Source organism: Chondrus crispus, genomic scaffold, assembly GCF_000350225.1.
Source record: "Chondrus crispus Stackhouse genomic scaffold, scaffold_167, whole genome shotgun sequence".
In the NCBI taxonomy this organism is placed as follows: Eukaryota; Rhodophyta; class Florideophyceae; order Gigartinales; family Gigartinaceae; genus Chondrus; species Chondrus crispus.
This window is the reverse complement of record NW_005179038.1, coordinates 135460-159022: the sequence shown is the minus strand read 5'-3', so window position 1 is coordinate 159022 and position 23563 is coordinate 135460. Positions and strand designations below refer to the sequence as shown.

The window sequence follows — 23563 nt, the reverse complement described above, 5'->3', positions numbered from 1 at the left end:
GCACGTCCAGTTTCTTCCGGTAACGGTTAATGTGCCGCGCTACTGTAGAGTCGTAGCGCGAGCTACGACGTTCCAGGCGGTAGGTCTTGTAGTTGACGGCCTTGGTAAACAGGTCATTGAGCGGCCTGATTACCGTAGGCCGTCGCTCGTCGCCCCTTGGCACAGCCCGGCGGTGTCTGCTTGAGCGACGACGCTCCTCACCCGACTCGGTACTGTAGTCTTCCGAGTCGGACGGTTCTTGCCGGTGACGGTCTCGGCTTCTATCGCGGCGTGCCCTGTGGCCCCGCCTGCGCGAACCTTCCGAACCGGATTGGTCGTCATCGGAGGGGTATCCTCCCCCTCCGGCATCGCGGTATCGCCCGTGGCGTGCCTCGCGGTTATCGCGGTGTCGCCAGCGGCGTTCTTCGCGGTTTTCATCCGTCCTGTGACGGGAGTCTTCTGCGTCGGAATACTGGGTGTATTCCGCTTCGGTTCTGCGCGTGCCGGGTGCACGTCTTGTGCTCAACCGGTACGGGTCCCGATTTTCTGTCTCGGGGAGCCCCACGCGGTTTTCTGTCCCGCGGGGGTCACCTGTACCGGCGAGTATGGGGAGGACATTTTCTGTAGTCCTCCCTGTAGCACCGTGAACGGTTGGGAGATAGATGGCTCTACCCTCCGGGTGAGGGTCCATCCTATCAATCCGGGGTACGGCGCCGATCGGATCAGCGATATAATTGCTTGAGCCCGGAACGGTTTCATGGCGCGGCGCCGGCGGCGGTGCCGCGCCTCCCGTTTCGGTTGTAAATGTCGTGGCCAGACGAATGGCCACGGCGGAGCTAATAGCTCCCTTTAGAGCCATTGCGGTGGGAGATTCGTCCTCCTCCGCGGAGAGCGCGGCCACCACCTCGTCGCGTACGAGGGGGGCGATCTTCTCGTCCAGCAGGGCGCGGAGCGTGGCGTCCGCTTGCTCCGCCACCAGCCCGAGTACCGTTCGGTCGAGACAAACCTGGACGACCTGGGGTAATTCCTCAGCGAGGAATTCCTCCATCCAGGTTTGTAATCGCGGGAGTAACGCGTCGTACAGTACTTGTACGCGGTTTCCCCCACCAGCCGGTAGCCCGGCAGTGGTGTCCGAAACGGAAGGGGTCTTCTGGCCCCTGGTAGACGGCGTCAAAAAGAGATGTTAATCCCTCTTCCACAGTGGCTAGGTGTCGAATTGCCTGGGCCATAGTTTGAGGGAGTACGCGCATTTTGAAAAGATTATGGAAACATGCTTGAGATATCCCCACAATATCCTTCGTTCTGGAAATGTCGTGCTTGAGATCCCCTAAAATCCTCGGTTACTGGTCATTTTACACTACTATACCGGCGACACGCTTAGACTTTGTTGTTTTGGACGGGCGACAAGAGAGATCCGAAGGTGACATCTCGCTTTTCGGGTCCATCATGCTGCTGTTTTTCCTCCTTTCGCCCCGCTTTTGCAACAACAATTCATGATTCGGACCCTGTTCACAACAGAAAAGTCAATTTCACCCGTCTGTCGCCACCAAAATGCACCTGATCACCCCCCTAAACAAAAAACACTTAACACTGTTAAGAGGCGATGGTTACACGTGCACAGGTTCCCATGTGCACAGGTCCACACGTGTGAGACGAAAAGTGGCAAACGAGGCCAACTTTTTTCCTCAATTCTACCATATATTTCAATTTTACCATATATTTCAATGTGACTATAAATTTCCATGTTTTACCAATTTTACCATAAATTTGAGCTTTCATCTTCTCATTCACAACGCACAGACATAGAGAATTGTTCCCCTGCCGTTCCCTTCCTCCTTCGTGCCCCTCCTCCTTCGTGCCCCTCCTCCTTCGTGCCCCTCCTCCTTCGTGCCTCTCCGCCGGCGCGCAACAGGTGGCCGCCCGCGCGTTTTGATCGCGCACCCCCGCCGGGCAGCTGCACATCCGCGCGCCGTCTTCTTGGCCGGCGGCCGAGAGGCTTCAGGGGGTTGATGCGATCCATGCAGGCCGCCTCTTTACTCGGTGGCGATACGCACGGCAACGCCGTCATGCTCCCCACCCGGAGCAGCTCTCGCGCCACGTCGCGATTGCCAATAATCGCATGCCGTCCCTCGCCTACGCGTCCCGGAATGCCCTTTCCAGACGCGCGCCACCCACCCACCGTCAGTGACGAGTTCGATCAGCGCTCTGCTTACAATCTCCCCACAACGACTGATCCGCACACCCCTGACACCACGGACAACTTTCCCTGCCTCCTCTGTCTCTCATCTCCCTGTCCCTGGAAGTGCGACAAAGAAAATCGGATCTGGAATTAATTTTGTCCTCGGCTCTTTTTTTGCAAAAATATATACATTAAATTGAATATTCAAAAAGATACCTTAATCATTATTTATTTAACGTGCTTGTTTTCGGCAATAGCATCTTGCAGAACACCGGGTTAGCAGCTTTGAATGCACAAAAAGCTTAAGAATATAATGCAGATTGAGTACCAAGTTGCCTTTCTGAACTGGCTTTTTTGGTTTCAAAGTTATTTTACATGCGGATTTAGGGTGGTTTTTTAAAAAAGCATCTTTTCCAGACATATCTAAAAACGACCACCGAGAACCTGCAATTCTCACAAAGTTCTTTCTGGTCCCATGTCAGAAGTCAAGTACGGTGGCGGTAGCACTATTTTCTTTCTTGCCGGGGCAGCGGAAGTCATGAATAAAATAGGTCGAATACTGTCCTCATATGAGGACAAATGTCCTCACATGAGGACAATGGTCCGATAGACACTAGTGCAAGCACGTGTTAGCAACGACCATGACAGCTGGAGCGAGCATCAGAGGGGCGGCTAGCAACCCAGGTAGAAATACATACGGTAGCACTGTGGAGTAGACGATAGAAAGCAAGCAGTCTATCGACAGCCTCAGAGAACAAAGAGAGAACAGCAACAACGGGTTGACTGAGTCCCCGGAGCATTTGTGCTCATTCACCGTGTTCGTAGAGTAGCGCCTCACCACTCACCTGCAACCCCTTGTACACCGATGGCAGGCCGGGTTCCGACAACTATATATACGGGGTCGAGAGGTGCGTAATTGTTTGCAAGTGGGGTCGAGGATAGGGTAGACTCGGCGTCTTCGTGAAGTTGGTGTTAGCTAAAAATCCTGCCCTGGTTTAGTTGTAATATTATTATTGGCTCAATTTGCCTATGCATGTTGCTGCAACCGGGAAGCCCCCCTCCGCCTCCTTCGTATCGCAAGCCTCTGCCTCACTGAATGCAGCATAATGCTCTTACACAATTGGCACCTTCGCAGGTGACGCGACGGAGCCTACGCGTCTACGATGTGGTCACCGCTCTCCATTTCAGGGAATGTAAGAGAATGACAAAGAGTTTAAGGTATAAGGGACCCGTGTTTACTTAAATATTCTATCTGTGCCGTAGCTCTTCACTCTTTTGGCTTCGGCCTACCGTGGAACAACTTGGAAAGCCCGATGAGAATCTTTTCACCAAAGGGGGCGTCCGGGTTTGCCTTCCTTGCGCGCTGACGCGGGCGAGAGTCGCTCTTTCGGCGGCGCCTCTGCCTGGGAGGAGTATTATCCCTGTCGCTCATCGCTTCCATTCGCGTCGCCAATCGCCTTTCATCCGAATTCATCAAAGTGTCCGGGGGCCTCGGGAGCGTGCCTCCCAAAGTTCCGGAAGCCCTCCTTCCCGCGCCCTTCGAGCGCGATCGAGCCCCGCTAGAACCCGCGCCCCGTGGGCGCTGCGACCTTGATCCGCTCTTCCTGTCGGGCAGGGCAGAGCCCATGCCTCTCGGCTTTCTATCGGACTTGGAGGCGTTGTGGGATCGTGACCTGACCATGCGTCCGGATGGCACGGGTTCCCTGGACGGCATGGGTCCCGTGCCCCCAGGCCTTCCAGCGTGCCTGGAGGTGTAGGACTTCGACCTGGCCATTTTTCCGTTCTTGGAGCCCCTACCGTCAGTCGGTCTGGAACGTCGAGAAGCATGGGGCCTCTCCATGATTACTGTGTCCGGCGGCCTGGGAAGCGTGCCCCCGGTCGTTCCGGCGTATCTTGATCGGGTTCCGTTTCCGGACGCTGAGTTGGATAGCTTATAGCCGTGGTGGCGACTCATTTTATGCGTAGATGTAAGAAGCTTTGGATGTGTGTGTGTGTGTGTGTGTGTGTGTGTGTGTGTGTGTGTGTGGGAGAGGAGATGGTAAGACGAATGGCAAGAAGGAAAGAAGACATCAGTACTGCTTTATATAGACATCGTGAAGGCGGGGTCGGAGACGCCTTTCGGGAGCAAGATAATGACTGCGGCCGTTAGAAGGAAAGAGCCATAAAAAGACGGTTGCTAGAAAGAGGGAAAGAGACATAGCAACTGTGAAGCTTTAGGAGCATGGCCTACTTTCCCGACGATGTAGACCGTATAGGCCTCCGGACACACCCGCATAACGCTACGTCTTTCCGTTTATGCTTGATACCGTTGATGGACATTTCATGAGTGGCTGTATTTTGATGTTTTAGCAAGAACAAGAAAAAGGAGCGGTCGTATCTCTACCTGGTAACGGCAAGCCGACCATCAGTCAAGCACGGGGCGGGTCTCAAATCAGTAGGCAGGTCGTACCTCTCTTGCGGCGTTGTGAGGCAATGTACAGTCTCATAGCGCACAATCTGCCCAAAAAGACATGAAAAGGGGAGCACAAGGGCGTGTTTAAGGGCTGGACAGAAGCACAGAGCGATGGTGAAGCCCGAAAGACGTTGCCGAAGGCCGCGATGGCCGAGCTCGTCCCCTATCTGGCCGTGTGGTCATTGGGGTCATGGGATACACACAATGTACTGTAGTGACATTGCAGTTTCACGGATGACGAATAGGGCTCATTAGTACAGTGCTGCATGAGGCATTACAACACAGGACACGTAGCGATGCAATAATAGTGCAGATGGCGGAATGCTGGAATAAGTGAAGTGGAGAAAGTGGGGCGGGCTGTGCTTCCATCCAGATGATACACTAGCAGTAGATAAAGCACACAGCCCTTGAGGCACACCACACAGAACAGAATAATGCCAACGCCGGCCTCCCTCTCCCCGAGGGAGTGAGGGCCATCGGTGTTCACGGAATCATACGGGCAGGCAAACTCTTTCTTCGCTCTCATCCCGCAACATGTGGTGGTGTTTTGCAACGAATATCGAATTGTATTATAATTTCAAGGCTGCATTTTACTGGCGGTGCTACTAACGGAAAAACCGATCCCCAAGCACCCGTATCCCCTGCTTCACGTCCTGTGAGTAGCACAGTGCTACTGTGCGCAAGCCTCCACTCACCGGTGTCCACGTCTGACTTCTGTACAGTATCCCACCCTGCCCAACATTCTCAGGACACCTCAGGAGTCCTAAGCTGTCCCGAGGTGTCCGGACACCTCAGGAGTCGAAGCTGTCCTGAGTCAGGACAGCTTCGCCTCTGCATAAATTACAGTAAACTAGTCGATGATGCAGCATGCGCATCCCTGCTGCAGCACCGCCTTCTGTGCCCACATGACCTGGAAAATATTTGCGAGTCGTTGGCTCAGGAGTCGTTGGCTCAGCGGCTCTTGCAATGGCTCAACACATACGCGACCCTACTGCCCACACATGTGAAGATCTTCGCTACGTCAAAATGAAAGAGGGCAAACGATTATGTGATCTGGTACACTACCCTTCGTGTGGTACCACCAGAATCCTCAAGGGGATATACTCGACGCCTCAACAGCGTCGTTTGTCTCCCCTACACCTTTGAAATCACTCTCTCGACCACTCATCGCACCGCCATCCCCGCCTACAGCGCCTTCCAACTCCATATTTCCATAATATTTGTGTCCGCGGTACTGTCCCAGACGAAGCACGTTTGAAGCAAGCAACCCGTATGCCATGGCTTTTCGCTCAGCGCGGCAACGGGAAACGATACTAGTGCTGCTCTCTTCAAAGGAAGTTGAAAGAAGAACCATTCAACACTTTTTCGAATTGGTATCTGACTCAACTTGCAAGGATCAGTCTCGGACGACCATTCTGCTTCCCAAACAATGAATCGTGGAGACATCAGAGCTCCACGTATAAATTGCCCGAATGCTGCTCATCTTGCTATCGATCTTCCTTGCTAACAGGGTTCGTTCGTACGGACGAAGAGGGCAGCAGCCCGGAATCGGACGGAGGGAGTCACGTAGGCATGAAGGGGCCATGAGTTTGTACGTCATGACTACGCCTGTGGCCATCCACCATATTCTTGCGTCACCTGAATAAGCGCTAGTCATGTGGGAGGCTGTGGAAAGCACGACGACGTAGTAGGCGACATTGGCGGGAATCACTGCCACGAAAAAAGACTCCTGTGAGTTTTCCTCTGAAGCTTTGGATCAAAATGCTCTCTGAACGCTGGGTTACTGCTTGGCTTCACAGTGCTCTCGTCCGCCGATATGCATGTCTTTGGGGACATTCGTATAGTATCCGTTAACTTGGCCCGTCTTCCATAAGTGAGGAGAACAGAGTTTGCGATGCTTCGTGTCGGACGCGTCAATTGTTCAGAAAGTAGCCTACTTTTTTCGTTCAAAAAGAGAGTATCGGATAGGCCCTCTATAGTTACTATAGAAGGTGTGCGCAAAAGTCACTTAGGTCTTGATTTAGTGCTTCAGCCCATAAACGCGTGATTGGGGTAACTACTGCGCAAGAGCTAGTTCCCATCACACGTTGCTGCCAACCGCGTATAGCGTTCGGAAAAACGACATACGGCGGCCGTGCCTACATTAGATGGGTCTGCGACAACTGTTAACTTCATAAAAAAAAAGTGCACATATACTGGCGCGATAAGAGAGCAATCCGGCATTGGAGTCTGTCAAACGACTATTCGAATCCTTGTCTCGTCAGATTTTTTCCGAGTCAAAGTCGGAATGGAGCGCGGAGAGAGGCAGCGTTTTGCTCTTTTCCGCTTCCCTGAAGTGGGAATGTGAAAAAGGAGTGTTGGTGCCACGCACGGAGGAAATTTGGCTTTGATTCCTATGATTCTTCTCTGGAAGATGATCTTTCTTTGAAATGCATTTGCTTTGATTCCCAATATTCTTCTCTTGAAGATGTTTTTCAACGAGTCATAGTCGCCCGCCCAGACTTTGAATCACTTCTGACGTGTGTGACTGTAATGGTTGCTGCATTATCTGAGAGCTAGTCGTGAATGTCCATCACGAAATAGAATATGATATTGGTGTGTGATAAAACATGTTTTATTGTAATTAAAGACGTCGCAAAACACGGGGAGTGCTGTAAAAGGAAGGTCTTTTCACGTCATCAAGCGCTTTCACATGACCTAGACAGCGCACGGTGCTATTACAAGACCCTGGAGTACAGTACCGTTGGGTACCGCAAAGCGTGTGCTTGTTGTCCACGTTTTCTCGCACTACTGTACAAGTACAGCCTTGCAGGCTGTTCAGCTCTGCTCCATGCTCAATGTGTCGAGAGAGTCTCGGAGTGCGCCTGAGAGCCCAGAGTTCCGGTCCCAGGTGACCCACCGGTGAGTCCCTCGCTTTTCCCACCTTTACTGCACAGTTCGTACGGTGCTACATTACCCAGGGGTTGCTCACAAATTCTTTTTCATCATTCCTTACCGCAACAGAATGATGAGACCGGAGAATGAGGGCCCCAGGGGTGGAGCCATGATATGCAGTACCCTTGGTACCTGTCCCCGTCTGTCTCCCTCCCATTTGGAAGTTTCTGGATTGAGCACACCCCAGTGCTGGTAGCCACTTGATCTCCGCCGCTTCCTCCCTCGCAAATCGACTCGGACGTTCATCTCCAAGAGTACTGTACCAAGTCGTTCAAATCTTTGTTTGTCCCCCACCTTAACAAATACTGTACACTCTTTTCTGGGAGCGATTGCATGCCACAAGCGACGAAACGAAATGCATGACACCGCAGTACGGTACACAAGGGCCTGTTACAAAGTAACTCTCTCTCGATACGACCTAGGTCTTAACCAAACAGCGCCTCATACAGTGACAGTTCTGGACTGTCGTAGTCTTCTCTACCTCCGCCGCCAACCGCCCCACTCTACCCCCCCGACGAAGCGCCAAAGATCGTTCTCAGTCCCCCTCGTGCAACACCCCTGCCCGGCGCGAATGACAGAAACTCTGAATCCCCAAAGTGATGTCCTTCGCCAGGGTCACGAAAGATATTTCTCCGCCCCGCTCCCTGTTCCACGATTGATGTGGGCCAGAGCGAGACGGTGAGAGAGGTAAAGAAGGTAGAGAGTACAGTAAGTGCTGTCTCTGCGGCATACGACCCACATCCAGGCGCCTCAATGTGGGGCAAATGTGCACAGCTTAAAGGACTCGCTTCTTTTCCCATGTCATGTTTTTCGGGGGAACAAATCTAGTTTCCTAGTAATTTAAATGGATTCGATTTGTATGCCGTGCTGCTGTGGAGACAAGGCTCAACAACACCGTTGCATGGAGTTTCCGGCCAACCTAATTGTGCCACTGTGCCATTGTAAGGGCGACATCCATGGCGGACGTGCCAATAGGAACTGAGTCTGCCCCACGGTCCACAGGAGGATCTTCCTTTTGCATACTGTAGCAGGTTTTTAGCAAATTTCCATGCACTGATATTTCATACGACCAATTGGGATACAATTTCTACAACGCATTGGCCCTTGGCAAGTACTATAACAAGTGTTGCGTGTCACTGGGATGCAGTTTCAAAACTATAATGAAAGAAAAAAGAAGCGCATGATGGTTTTAGAAAATCCGCCATGGGTTTTTTAATTTTTTTTGTTGACTTCCATGATATCATGCAAACATGGTTTGAGGCGTGCTCAAAAGTGCTTTCTAGCCAAACATTTCTAAACAATTTACCAGCGGAGAATGGGCAGTTTTCCGTGGCATGTGGTCAGCCTCACGGTAGAAATCAGTTGATGCACTTGCACGTGTTACCGAGATTCTACACAATGGTGCTGCGTTAAATCGGAAAAAGGATTTCAATTACTCACCTCATGTGCGGTCGCTCGTCAGCCGCGTCGCCACATGAAGCCACTCCTCTGCACCGTCGCGCATCCATCTGAGTCATATGCGTTCAAGACGAAAATATATTCCACAGTGTGGCAGTGTGGCCGCTCAAGCGGGATGCTACAGAATGGAACAGTGTTGACTGATTTGCATCCAAGCGCTGCTTTGTGGCAGAGCGCCTGCTGTACTCTATGGGATACAGTATTGCGTCTGAAGAGACTGGAACAATGGGCTTCCAGGCTGATGTTGACATCAGCCTGACATCAGCATGTCAACATGTGGCGTGAGTAGCAAGGAACTCAATACACGTGTGTTTCGTGTCAAAAGTCTTATTTTGACTTGAAATGGCCCCCTCAATATTTTGTCGGTGGTTCCATCCAGAAAGGACAACACAGTAGGTAAGGCACGACAAATCGGCACATGAAGTCACCGCCGGCCGCTCTCCGCCAGGGGAGAAAAGGGCATCGGTGTTAATGGCATCACAGTGTTAAAACCAAACCCCAAGAGGCACACCATGTCCGTTGTACCCTCCCTGCGCCTGTCTTCTTTTGCCGCAGAGCGCCATCACGAAGAGTTGCATGACTGACCTAGACAGCAAACCAAACAAGGCCGCTTGACGGTCAGGCTTACGATTACAGTGTGTGGTCCGAAGGCACGGCGCTCTAATACTTGCACGCGTCCATGGTCATGTGAGAACATAACTGATGCGCATAACACACTGCTCGCCACGGCGAGGACGATGGTGACAAGAAAGGCAATCAGCAGAACAGAGGATAGACTTTACCCATGTTGTATGCCGTGTTTCGTTCCGAATGCATTCTTCATTTGCACGCAGGTAGCTTCAAAACTTGTAAATTACACATTTTCGGTAGTGGTTCACAGGCGACGAACATGGCCAGAGGTGGCATGAGTCTCAGGGTGACATGAATCTCAGCCGACTTGTCTTTCCTGTTAAACGAGTGTGAAACCCCCATTCCACACCAGCAGAGGCGTAAGCAAGTCCGCAAGAAAGCTCTTCCGCTACAGTACGTGCGATATATTGTACTGTACAGTCCCACCAGGAGCGCTGGCATTCGAGACCTCGACGACGCCGTGGTGACACACACACACACACACACACGCCTGGCGCACGATCGCACGCAATCTATTACTGCAAAAAGGAATAATGTTCTCGAGATGCGTAGATGCTACCGATCCTTCTCGGTACCGATCCGTGCTGCTCTGCCACGAAAATCCAATTTCCTTGTAATTTTATTCGCTCTGCAAACCACGGAGTGCTATACATACAAAATCTGCCCTGGGCGCATGACCCCTGTCTTCTAGCGTCCCTCAGAGAAGCACAGTGTAATTGCATGTTGACATTCGGGCAGGGTCTGTGTCCACGTGTGCGATCTGTGCAGGCACCACAATGCGAGAGGGCGGCGCCCACCTGGTGAGTACATTGACGGGTGCCAAGGGTTTCGGTGTGAGTGTCATGATTCCCATGTACAGCCCACACACCTGTACCACGCACACACGTAGCACAGATGTAGCGCCCCAGGCAGCGCCGGCGCCGCTCCCCTTATTAGTCGCACACGGTCCGTCTCCCTCAGTAAACTCGGTCATCGTTCCTTGCACCACAGTGAGTACATTGACGGGTGCCAAGGGTTTCGGTGTCTTTACACAACGGCAGTAGCCATGAGCTGGGGGAAGAGAGGCTAGCTCTCGGCAGTTGGACCCAGAGTTTTCTCTTGAGTCGAACTCTGCTCACTATCTCGGTCAAGACGTTCCAAGCGACCTCCAAATCCTTCGCCTTTTTAAGAATGAATGCCGTCCAGGCTGCGGAAATCCTAACAACTAAATTATGCTTTTGTGCCTCGGCCGCTAGCGCTGCCCCAATATTCTGTAAGATGCTCTTAGGTACCCTGCACAGAAGAATTGGCTTGGCTCTTGCCGAAGCCTTGGTCGGGTGAGCAAATCCTCAGAGAAAAGCATGACGTGTGACTTACACAGTCGGTTCCGCCACGTAGTCGCTCTCGTCACTTTGCCACCTATAACTTTACGTAAGGAACCTCGATTTTCTGCCGAGCATCATGTCAATTTGATCCCTCGAAGAATCTTACCTGGCGCTCTTACATGTGTGCCTGTTGGAGCCCTCTTGCGTGCAACATCGTGGCATCGTGGAGGCCCCAAATAGGCGCTAGTGGAGGTCCAACGACTGTACAGTATGTGGGACCGTATTAAAGTAAACCCAGCACCCGGTGCAGCGCGGACTGTCCTCAGGGGCTGGGCTATTCATTCACCGTCGTTGATTGGCAGTAGCCACTGACGGCGGACAATATAGTTTAGGGCAAAAAGCCTATCAAGAAAAATGAGAACGGGTCGTGAGAACGATCGGTCTGGCACTAAGAACAACACCGAGACTTTCTTGTACAGTAGTGCCAACAGGATCGCTGCATTTGTTTATGATTACGTGATTCCGTCCATTGGGATAGTCAGATTCGCTTAGAGTAGACGATTTGCTATCAGCAATTTGCCGTTCGGTATATTTCCAGACAGCGATGGCACACGACGAAGGAGAAAAGACACAAGCGTTTTACCTCGGACATACTAACTTTACTCAAGAGAGCCTCAACAACAACAGCTAGTGCTCGACTGTAGAGCCACTCCGCTTGCTGTCTGTATCACAGCAGTTTGCGATCCGGAATCGGCAACCCCTTTTGGGGCTCCGTGTTTCGCGCACCGACGCCCTGAAGCGAACGCCGCCTTGCGCAGCCGCACTTTCTCGCATGCGGCACCGCTGAAATAAATCAAGGACCTCAGGTCTAGTTTCGACACTTCAAGCACGAGCTGTCGACTGTCAACCAAAATTTGAAACCCACAGGACTGTCATGTCGACATGTAACTTATTCGCTCTGTAGAAAAACACCCACGATGTGACTGCACTCTCCGCTCTCCGTCCGGACGTGTCACTTTTCGTCCAAATTCTGAGCCTTGTGCTGCCATCGTGACCCACCAACCACTACATACGAAGGCCACTACGTTCTGCGCCTGAGAAACCATTGGCGCCAAAAGAGTTGCAATCACTACCAGACACCTATGACATCTACAGAGACTTCAATTCCCGTAAACTCCGCCTCACCCTGATTCTACTGTCATCCACCTACCACCTACCCTTTTCCGATGATCGTTGCTCTACTCTGCCGATTCTATTAAAGCTCACACAGAATTCCTGCCCACTTCACTCCTGCCCCCTCCTCACCCACCGCTACCACTACCACCAACTCAATCCGCCAACAACCTGTGCAATTTCAAACAATGAAGTCTCCCATCATCTTCGTTCTCGTCCTCTGCCTTGTGTTCGTTTCATCCGCATTGGGGCAAGAGTCTGGACTCCCGGACTGTCCTTGCTCCTGCCTTGTTGGTCGAAGGAGCTTCCGTCGCGCCAGAATCCAGTGCACCCGCAAGCGTCTTCTCGGTAGATGCGAAATGTCTCGATGTGAGAGAAGGAACGGTCGCAGGGGCTGGACGTGCTGTGATATCATCGTTCCGACGGACGCACCGATGGTTTAAGCCAGACCTCCTTCTCCCTGTGTTCATCACCTTCTCGACCTGTATCGGCATCGACGTCTCTGTTTGTCGGGAAGAAGTACATTTGCACAGTAGCGAGAACCGAAATGTTCTCGTCGGGAGGCAGTTCACCGCAGCGGAACCCTGCGTCTTTCTCGGGGTGGAGAGGCGAATCGCTACATAAGCTCTCACGCAAGTTGAGAGGTTATGACTCTGTCAAATGAGCATTCTTGTTAAGTAGATAACCATTTTGAAGTCGCTGCCAGTAAAGTTTCAATCCTTCACATTGCAAATTATCCATCCCTCCAGCTTTTTTACTTCCGCTTGTCAGCGAAACACGAACGGGCTATCATGTAAGACAAGTAGCCCACGCGTTCCGAGAGTGAATCATCCCGAAGCAAGTGACTTGCTTGAAATTTTGGAATTGTAGCAGGTTCGTCGAACGACGATTGATTGTGGGCGAAAAAGGTAGAATAATCACGGCATACTCCTGCTGCGGTGAACACTAAAGAGCAAAATAGGGAGGCATCTTCAAATTAAAGTTGGCCTGGGGAATCATGTGCACAAAATAGCTACCCGTCTACAATATTGAGGGTGGAAGGTTTCTTTTTGTTTTATGTTTGTGTGGTTGCGTGTGCAGAATACGATCCGCAGCCGTACTTGTGTGCTTTGTAACCAAAGGACTTGAAGTTGTTGGCATATCAACGGGCGGTGTCTCTAGTCTGTGTCACAAAATATGCGACCAAGCTCTGGATGCCATCAGTGAAATTTGAGTTTCATGTCTGTATCGCACTGTGGTACATTACAAGTTTCTTGATCCAAGGGTTGTATTGATGACTGAAAGCACACAGGGCAAGTAACACCAAAACGAGTACACAGCTCCACTTCCTTAACATGAAGATAATCGAAGCAGGTCGTTGTGTGACACACCGTTCTTCTTGAAGGGATTCCGTTCCATCATGACACGGGCGCGTCATGCACAGTTCTAAGGATAATCGGTCTCTTCGAGCAATGAGTAGGTCATCGGCACAAAGGCCTATCTCCTTCCAGCCTCCTCGGCTGACCAACGTCAACAGTGTACCGGCGTCTTCTCGGAGGGGAGATATGTACAAAGAAGGTAGAACAAAGAAGGTAGAACTGAGCCACTGTTAGTGCTCTAAAGTCATTTTAGAGCGAAATCCGTATCACAGATCTGCTTGACCTGGATTGCTTCCCTGCGGCGCTTCAAATGAAGGATGAAGGATGAAGGATGAAGGATGGAAAGCTCAAAAGAATTCACGGTTTGCTTTGGAAAAACGAGTTAGGCTCCAGGAGATATAGATATTACTGCGGGCATGCAACCTGAATCCCTGTCGATGTCGAGTAGATATCACATTCCAAAAGGCTCATTTCAAACTCGTCATGACGAGGTGGTGCAAATGCGACAGAATATGAAAACATTCTCGCTCGCAGTCATGCCCCTCCCGACTCTAAAGACCGAAACTAATTCATACTTGCAAGACACTAGACAAGCCTTCCGCAAGCGGGAAAGCCCGCGCGATTGAACCACTCGGCCTTGCAGGAGCCGCATTTGTTGTTGCGGCATTCAACTGCCGCCGGGCAAGGCTTTCTACTGCGCCGACAAGGCTCGACAGGGCAGGAGACTGGCCGTTTAAAAGTTCGAACACCTAGTCCTTCGTCCGCAAGTGACCTGACGTGATTGAAGGAAGGAGCGCTCCTCTTTGGAAAGCTTCGAGAACTCCTTGATGAACTGCGCCGTGGAGGTAGACAGGGATGGTAGCGTACATATGATGGAGATGTGTTCAGCGCGCGTCAAGAAAGGTTAGTGTCGGTTTGAACGAGATGGAGAGAGCTCGTATGGGACAAGTCACTCAGGTCACAACTAGAAACTTCTGTCCCAATTATGCTGGAGGCCAGTCGCCCCTTGCGAATCGGAATTACAACTTCAGAAAACAACTTCAACCGTATCCCGCAATCCGCGATCTTTGCGGGGTTGCGGCACCCTGGAGACCGTAGGCCTTGGGAGGAACGGAGAAAACATGGGATCTCCACACCCTTTGTAGTCGTTTGCAATGGAAAGTCTGTAAGTCAGGCTACCCCGGACTCCGGGGCTGGAGAACAAGACGGTGGCCTTGAAGAAATTGCCCACACTACGATTGTAGTACGTTCGCGCGAGGCTGGGTCGGCGGCACGGGCAGGACAAGGCGATGGAGAGGAAGAATACGAGAAAGAAGGAACGGGGCGACATCTCTAAGGTGCTCAGGATTGTGTAGTGGGGATGGTGGAGATATGGGTTGTTCACGAAACTTTCCTGAGGGGAGAAAGACGGATTTGGGTCTTATATGGAGAGCAAGAAGACCATTTCTAGGAAGGAGCAGGCACTAACGGCAATGCTTGTATGTGATGTACTTCTCGGAGTAGGCTGGGGAGGAGGGTTGGTGATGGGGGGGACACAGCGAAGCGAATAGTCATGAGAGGTTAGGCCAGGGAGCTTGTTCAGAAGATTGGGCGACACGCAGTTTTGCTGAAGCCCTACCTTCCGCAAAGTGTTTGGCGTTGAGGTTGATGACAAGTGAATGAGAAGTGAAGACAAGTGATTGCCTGACTGCAAGCCCCAGAGAAAAGGGGTTTGAGTTCAGTAAGTTACAAGTGAATACCTGAAGCGGAAAGCAGCACGCAACGCAGATCTCTGGCATTGGCGTGTAGCCTCGTTGCGGTGGCCTGATTTGGATAGCAACATGCAGCGCAGATCTCCAGCGGTTACGCCTTTGGCCCAAGTTCGCGGAGAAAAGCTTGCTCCGTATACAAATGACGGCGCAACAACCGCGTCCACAGCTCCATAAACTTATGACGCTCTGGACAGAGAGCACAAGGCGACCCGTAATCCTACTTTGCATCTCTAAGTCGCCTGTTTAAGGTCTGGTGTAGGAAGATTTATTAGTGAGCTGTTTGTGCACTGGTGTCTCTATCACGGTTGTAGAGTGCTTCCAAAAGACAACGAACACTGCGTATGTGCATGTCGTATCTATCCATCGCGCATGTACAGCCTAGCTCTGCAATAGGGCGACGGGAACGCGACTGCGTGAGAGTGAGTGTGCAATTTTAGAAGAAAGTGATTGTTTTCTTGTAATTTGAAAAGTAATGGTATCTCCACAGTGTTGTACCTGGAAACCCCACTGTCCAAGCAGCTTGCGCAGCTTACCCATGGAAGTGCGACCAGCACTGTGTTAATGTGCATCAACCAGTGAGGCGACGATGCTCTTGAGTAAGGGTGGAAGATAAAGACGTCGGAGAGTTTGCGTTTCTTCTTCTCTTCGTTGACTACACATCAACTACTACACGTCCAGTTTTTGAGATGGCAGCTGCTCACGAAGGACTGGAGCGTCGGTCTGCATCGGTGGAAAGAAGGTGAGTCTGGGACATTTTGTAATGTTTATTGGCGCATGCAGTCCGGGAGCAAAGTAAAACGGAGGATGTAACCGTTCGCGCTGGTCAGCCAACAATAGGACCTCGTTGCCATCCCTCCAGCCGACATGAAGAAAAACAAAACAACTCCAAAACCGGGGGGCAAAGATGCTTGTGTAGGTACAATATCCTCTGCCGCAGTGATGGCCAATGGAAGACGAAGGTGCAACAAGAAGTTGAAGAGAAGCGGTTTGTGGCCCATACAGATATATCAGTTTTCACTGACATCACGTCTCTTTGCCCAAACTGTTCTGCCTTCGCCGCGGCACAACGCAGTCCGTGCGAGTGCCCATAAAGTTTCGCACGGGGGACAGTTAACGCCCCTCATCGTGTGCGCATCCCCGTCGACAGAAATATGCTGGCAAATTTTTGTCTGCTCAACTGGCACCAGATGCTCCGATAATCCAAGAGTTGATTCATCAGTGGACTTGTTGCCGTGATGACAGGTGGGGCGCACAGATGGGGCATACGTGGGGGTCGGGGGGGGACAGGTGGAGGACCTGACCGTTCCGCGGCGCCTAAAAAAAAGGGACCGAACTTTTCTGTGGTGTGTATCCTAGTCATTATTCAGCTTTTTTTTATCTTTAAAACAATGTGAAAAATAGGAGGTGATGCAATCTGGAAAGTCGGACTTGATGCCCCAGTTTAGACCCTCCGCTCAACTGTGAAGGAGCACGATGCTAATGCAAAATGATCGTCGCCTGAAGTCTTACAGACTGTGATGATACCCATACACGTACACACGTAGCACACATCACACACGCTCACCGGTTCACCCACGACGGCATGAAACCGCCGGACTTAGTGTAGTGAGAGCAGGATCAGAGAGTAAAGAGAGGGTATCATTCCTGCACCACACACAGACACAGCAAAATCGTTCAGCTTTTTCCACCACGCAGAGGGCAGTGATATCTCAAAGTAGGAATATGAACAGTAGAAGTGGTACTCTCAGTTGTAGTGAGTTGATAGCCTAACTCCAGTGTGTTGAAGAAAGTGGGGCTATCCTTCCTTGCTCTTTTACTTATCGTGGCTACTCGCTCATTAATACTACTACCACTTCCATGTTTTGTAGACGAACATGTGAAGCAGATGCGGGAAACATCGCGTAATTATTTCGTAAGCGTTCAGGACAGTAATAATTATTTCTTAACGTCTGACCCACCGGGTAAATTAGTTGGCACTCCCATCACAGTGTTCATGCTGTACGAAATTACAGGTTCGCCGCGGCGCCTTGCTATTTCGCTTCGACGTTAAACCACACGCACTCAAAAACTGAAAAGTTTTTGAGTGCATGTGGTTTTAAAAAACGCTTGGTAGTATCAGATTGACGCAAGATGTACAAAGTTCTGCAGGGATGTGTGAAACACTTACGTCTCTCATAAGATCCTTTAAGGCAAAGTACAACATCGAAGGACCGACAGTCTTGCACAAGGAAGTTTAAGGCACTTCTTTTAATTCAAAGTTGTGGGTTCTCCCATTTGTGAGGTGCCGTGATAGACCTGAAGGGATAAATTAAGGGGTGGCACGTTATTCTACAGACAATATGTGAGAGCACAACGGGCTCGTGGGGTCGTCTTTCCCCACCGGTAAAACTCTGTCCTCCCTCTTTCTTTTGCTATGAGTCATCGGACTTGCTCTACTTATATTAGTAGCTTGCGCCCTTTGGCGCTGTCAACCTGCACTATCTGCATTATTAATGCAATTGCATTTCGTTGCTATCCGAGTTGTGGTCGCCTGGGAGTTGCTCTTGTCTCCTCTGCGTAGCATTAACTCTGTTGCATTTTCAAACCTCAAATAATTGTTTAGCGGTGCGCAGGGTTAATAAAATGAACAGAGTGAATTACTTGTGTTGAATGGTTTTTGCAAAGCGGTTCTTAAGTTGGACACACTGGGGTTGCAGTTGGGTGGCTCTCAGGGTTAGTGAGAGGTTTTACCTGCCCCCTTTTGCTTTCCCCGTCCGAACTCCGCGCCTTTTATAGAAATCGTAACTGAAACTTAGAACAATACAGTACATGCTAGACTAAAATAAACTATGAACTCATTCTATTACTTGTCTCCATACAATCGCTTATGTCCTTCGCTTTCAGTCTCCCCAACCATCCTCTTTATTACTACTCGATACTGTACTCCTCCTGTGACAAGTCTTTTAGGTATGGCATATAAATAACAGAGTAGTTCCATGCCATCCTTTTGAAGAATGGAGAAGTCAGTCCATTTGGGAAGGACACGAACAGTATGTTTAAAAAAGTAAAATTAGAAAGATATACATGCTGTGCTTGTCCATCAACCGTTAAAAGTTGCCACAAAATTCACATTCTATAATGTCGCCTTTTCTTTTGATGCATTGGGTGCATAACTCTGTGTCCACCTGACTTGCTTCATGATACTTTAATCATAGCATTGTTGCGTGGTAATAAGCAGAGATTCCCTATTTATCCGTGTGCCCCCCTGAACGTCAAAAGTTGTCTATCTCTCACACACAATCACCTTGTCCAAAAGCATTAGTTCGTCTTCCCTTTTTTGTAGTACTGTTCACTTTTCTACAAGTACCTTAGGACAACGCTTCTCAAAACCAGGATAGAACTGTGAAACATTGATGCTTGGGGACTGTCCACTGTAGTCTTCTATTTAGATATTTGTTGTAGGTCACGTCTTTGGTAATGTAAGCGGGTAGTGTCTCTTACGTAAAATGTTACAAGTTCCAAGTTTATCATGTAACTTTTGGGCCAACTGAGCCAGGCCCTGCGATTTTGTGATGGTTCGCGTAGATATGAAGAAGAACAGAAACCGTTCCAAGTTCTACCCTCTTCGTTCATCTACAGCGATCTCAATGTTTGTCACTGTTTGTGTACTCTCTCAATAAATCTCATGCTTGTTTCATTGCAACTGTTTATCTCAATCCAACGTACCACTTTCTGTTTGTCTAGCCAAAAGCGTTGTGCTAAGCCCCTCTAGCTTTTAAAAGAACAAAGATCACCTCCATCTGTCCCGCCACATTAAAGTTCTCACATTTGTTTCCCCTGCTCTGTTCACCTTCATACTCAGTTGGACCATTCAGTCTCTGCATTGTGCAGATGTGAAGATGGTAGCATGTTCATCCTATCCGCAGTACGCAATAGCCAACTACAGCTTCATTGCCATGAACATTTGCGTTTACGTTAGCAGTGCTTGCTTCATACTGCCGTTCTGCGGTCGAATTAATCATGCAAAGGTATTCGTTTTTCCAATCAACACTTTCCCATTCTCATCTGTCACTGCGAAGTAACGTTGAGAAGTCTCGGCCAAGACGATCACGAATAAACAACTGAAGCTTTACTGCTACCTTGGCGGTGCCCTCCTCCGCGGATCCGTACCTACGTCTTCACCCGATTCGCGTTCCGAGCTAGGAACGACTCAGGCTCCAGTGCGCCTGCGTCAGAATCAGACCTGACTCAAGAAGGAAAAACATGGTCATAGAGGTTTTCCGGAATTAAGGAAGACTTCTTTGTCATCCTTACACTTCAGAGAGGAACGACACGGTTGAAAGAAAGAAGGAGTTTTTGAACATGGACCTAACGTCCCCTCCTTAGTCACTAGCCCCGACTGCTCCTGCCCGATCCCTGCCGTTTCAGGCGCTCCTCAAAATCTCCAAATTGGCCCATTTGGCAACATACGCTTGAGTAATGCACATCAAAAGGGTCTCTACAATCTGTTCAACGGTTACTCCGTACAGTACCCAGTTCCCAGATGCGATGCTCTCTTACAACAGATCTGTGAGGACCTTGAACCGCGCGAACTCGTGGATCCCATGGTGACAGTCAATTATGAAATCTATATAAAGATTCGTTTCTTCCTAAACGACCGTGGCGTTGATACTCCTGCCCCCGGTGCCTCCGGAGGTCTCATCTTTAACCGTCTCCTTCACACGATCTAGTGCCGCCCAGAAAATTTGGAAGAGCGCAACAAAGCCATCGCGCAGTTCAAGGCAATCAAACGTGGAGATTTTGTCCCAAGTTCACCCGGCAGCCGAACTCAAAGCCATGCCACACACCCCTTTGCGTTGCCCCCTGACCCCGAATTTCACAAGCGCATCAGACCGGGCACCATGCACACCCTCGTAATTCTGGGACTAGCAACACCAGCAGCGCCGCAAGAGGAATGAGTGTCGCTTACGCATCTGACAGGCAAAAGTTTGGGGTAAGATGGACGAGGACTGGCTGACTAAATTTAGTCGCTACCAATTCATGTGCAATCAAAACGGGGTCACTGGTGCGGACAAAATAAGCTACACGCACTACCTCCTCGACGGAGCCGCACTCCAATTCTTCATCAACGACGTGGAAGGTAGAATCACCAACTGAGGAGAAGTCGTTCGACGTTTTCACGATCGATATGCATCCGCCGCCGAGCAGGATTCAATCTCACACCGATTGAACGAAGTAAGCATATCGCAATTCCACATTGATGATGTCACGGAAGCCCAAGCATTTCGAGCCACCGTTGATGAGATCGATCGGCTCACCCCGATGTCTCACCCCGAGGACCGAACAGACAGGGCCAAGATGCTACACCCACAGCAAGCTGCACTTGGTCGTGAGTGGGCCCGCACAGTGCTGTCGATGTCACTGCCAACGAGCTGAAGTATCATCCCCTGATCGAGCATCTTGAATACACACTCCAGCAATCCACGAAGCATCAGGCAGCCTACATCCAGAGTTCTTCAGGCAGCAGCAACACGCTTCGCAGTTCACGTTGGATGTCGACCAACTTGGCTGGTTAGGGTCGTTATGGCAGAGAGCCACGCAGTCGCGCGTCCATTGTTCCCCGACCACCCCCTCATTCCAGTCTGCGAAAAATCAACACCGCACGCATCAAAATAAAGCGTGGCCTCGGAGGCGAACCGAGAACCCAGACCTCACGTGCCACAACTGTGGTAATATGGGATGGGGTTGGTATAGGTGCACATAACCGCTTGACATGAAGCGCGTGGCGCAGAACCGTTTGAAGACACCCGCCGGTTGCTCCGAGCCTGCAAGAGCAAACGTTACATATGGTGCTGATTCCCTCGCCCAGAGCCTCAGTGAATCCATGGAGACACTTTTAGTCTCAAGTGACGTCGATGAGGGCGATCTCAATGAGGAAAGCGCAAATAACGCGTTGATGAAACACCTCGAACAAGAAGCCTATGTTAATCTCAGCGTTCACTTTGAGGTACCAGTGCCATCGGAAGAGGATAGTGCTGATCTGGATGGTGATCTGGATGGTGGTCTGGATTTACCTGAGGAGTTTTAAAACGGGGCTTGATTTGCCAACAAGTCCCGATACTCAGGCACAGAGTACCCCCAGACAAGACCAGTCACATGCTCCACAAAGGGCACGGATGCCTCGTCCCTCCGCCGTTCGTTGGATCAATTCATACCACAACGCCGACACCGAATCCTCGCTATCCAGGTTGAATCGTCAAATAAGTACTGAACGTCAAAGCCAATCCTGCACTCCGTACTCTTCAATATAACAGTCAATCATTTGAGGGCGCATGTACAGATACCGGGGCGCGGAAATCCGTCTGTGGACTCGCGCAGGCAAAAGCCCACTGTCTCTCTTGCAAACAGCCCTTTAAATTGAGAAGGTCCCCATAATCCTACAAGTTTGGCGATAGTATCCGCAGCAGTCTTGGAATGATCAACATCAAGATGCGCGTTAAAGAGGGGTTTTATATCTGGTTCTGGGCAGACGCTGATATACCGTTACTTCTAGGCCTCGACATACTCGACAGGTACAAGCTCATCGTCGACAATGTGGACAACACGTCGGTGAGCAAGGTTAACCGTTGGACCATTCCCATAGTCAGGAAATACGGACATCTCTTCGTTCAGTGGCCCGACCACACGGTACTGTACACAAGAACTGAACTCGAAAGACTCCACCTCCATTTTTTTCATCCGTCCCGACAGAAGCTGCTGAACTTGCTGAAACGTGGCACTCCCGATCGTGTCAAAATGGATACTCCAAAGCTCATACAAGATATCGTCAACAAGTTCGAGGGATGTAAACGCTTTGGTATTAGACCATACCGATTTCGCGTGTCGCTACTGGACGATGAAATTGTGTTTAATCACGAAGTTGCCATTGACCTATATTCTGGGTTGGCAGAAACCCAGTTCTACACATTTTTGATACGCACACCGGTTATCAGAACGTCTCACTTCCTAAGAGCTTGATAGCACAGCATGTATGGGACGCGTTCCTCGAAGCATGGGTCACCGTTTACGTTGGCATACACAACCGCATCCGCGCTGACCAAGTATCAGTGTTCACGTCAAAATTTTGGGATGACGTCACTGCACGTCACGGGATCGACCTCCAGCTATCTCGAACATAGAGTCACAACTCTTTAGGTATTGGCGAGCCCTACCATGCACCCCTTCGGCATGTCTTCCGCATTATCCGATCCCAATACCCTAACCTCGACCCTGAGATTGCCCTTCGTCTTGCAGTGAAGGCAGCCAATGATACGCTGGGACTAAACGGCCTCGTGCCCTCCAAGCTCGTCTACGGTGTCGATCCATCCCTTCCAGTTGCCAACGCCCATCTACCGTCCCAACGAGAACGCATGGCCGCATTGGAAACAGCAAAGCGGGAAATGGCCACAATCACTGCCAAGCTCCGCATCCCACAAGCTCTGCGTTCCAAACTCCCACCAGCTACGCAGTATGATATCATTCCCGGAGACATCGTGCTTGTGTATCGAAAAATGGAGAAGGAATGGCTGGGGCCGTATCGTGTTGTAAGAATGATGGAGAAGGAAGTGTGTGTGGACTGGAACGGCGAAGAGAAGCGCTATACCCTATCTCAGGCCGTCCCAGTTCCGCAAGCACAGGGAAATCGAGAGCTCAAACGATTGCTTGCCGGTATGAAACAATTTAAGAACAATTATCCCCCGAGGATATTCATCACCGAGGTGCTACACCCTGCTGACCGCAGAGGGCATTCAGGTATGCTCGATGAGGCTAAGGCCAGGGAAGTAGCCGGCCTCGCAGAAAGAGGTGTGCACGAAATTGTTTGTCGCAAAGATATCCCTGATGACGCGAACGTACTCGGAGGTCGATTTGTTCTGGCTATCAAGAACGCCCACTCCAAAGAGCAAACGTACAAGGCACGCTTTGTCGTGCAAGGTCACACAGATGTTGAAAAATATCCTGATACACAACAGCACCAACCTTCGCCAGAACTCAGTACGCGTTCTCATCGCAATTCCCGCCATTTTTGGCTTCCGACTGTAGACCCAAGACGTCTCGCAAGCATATCTGCAGAGTGCGGAGAAACTCATGGGCGAAGTTTATGTTAGACCCACTAAGGAATTCCAATTACCCTCTGACCAGCTACTCAAGCTCCTCAAGCCATTATATGGCTTGTCGGATTCAGGGGATTACTGGCACGCTACTTTCTCCAATCACCTCATACGCGACCTCGGAATGACTTCTACCACTGGAGATTTGTCCCTCTTCTTCAAAGTCGTCGAGGGACAACTGCGAGAAATGACCGGCGCCTATGTCGACGATACCATCGG

At 50.4% G+C, this 23563-nt stretch overlaps 2 protein-coding genes across 2 annotated transcripts; both read right to left on the bottom strand.

The window, feature by feature from the left end:
* Positions 1 to 1540: 1540 nt before the first annotated feature.
* Positions 1541 to 1723, bottom strand: CHC_T00002979001 (hypothetical protein). The gene has a single exon (XM_005714117.1). The coding sequence runs from the start codon at positions 1721 to 1723 to the stop codon at positions 1541 to 1543; it is 183 nt and encodes a 60-aa protein (XP_005714174.1).
* A 14259-nt stretch (positions 1724 to 15982) lies between these two features.
* CHC_T00002978001 (hypothetical protein) lies at positions 15983 to 16216 on the bottom strand. Its single transcript, XM_005714116.1, has one exon. It carries the CDS (start codon positions 16214 to 16216, stop codon positions 15983 to 15985), a length of 234 nt encoding a protein of 77 aa, XP_005714173.1.
* Positions 16217 to 23563: the final 7347 nt, after the last annotated feature.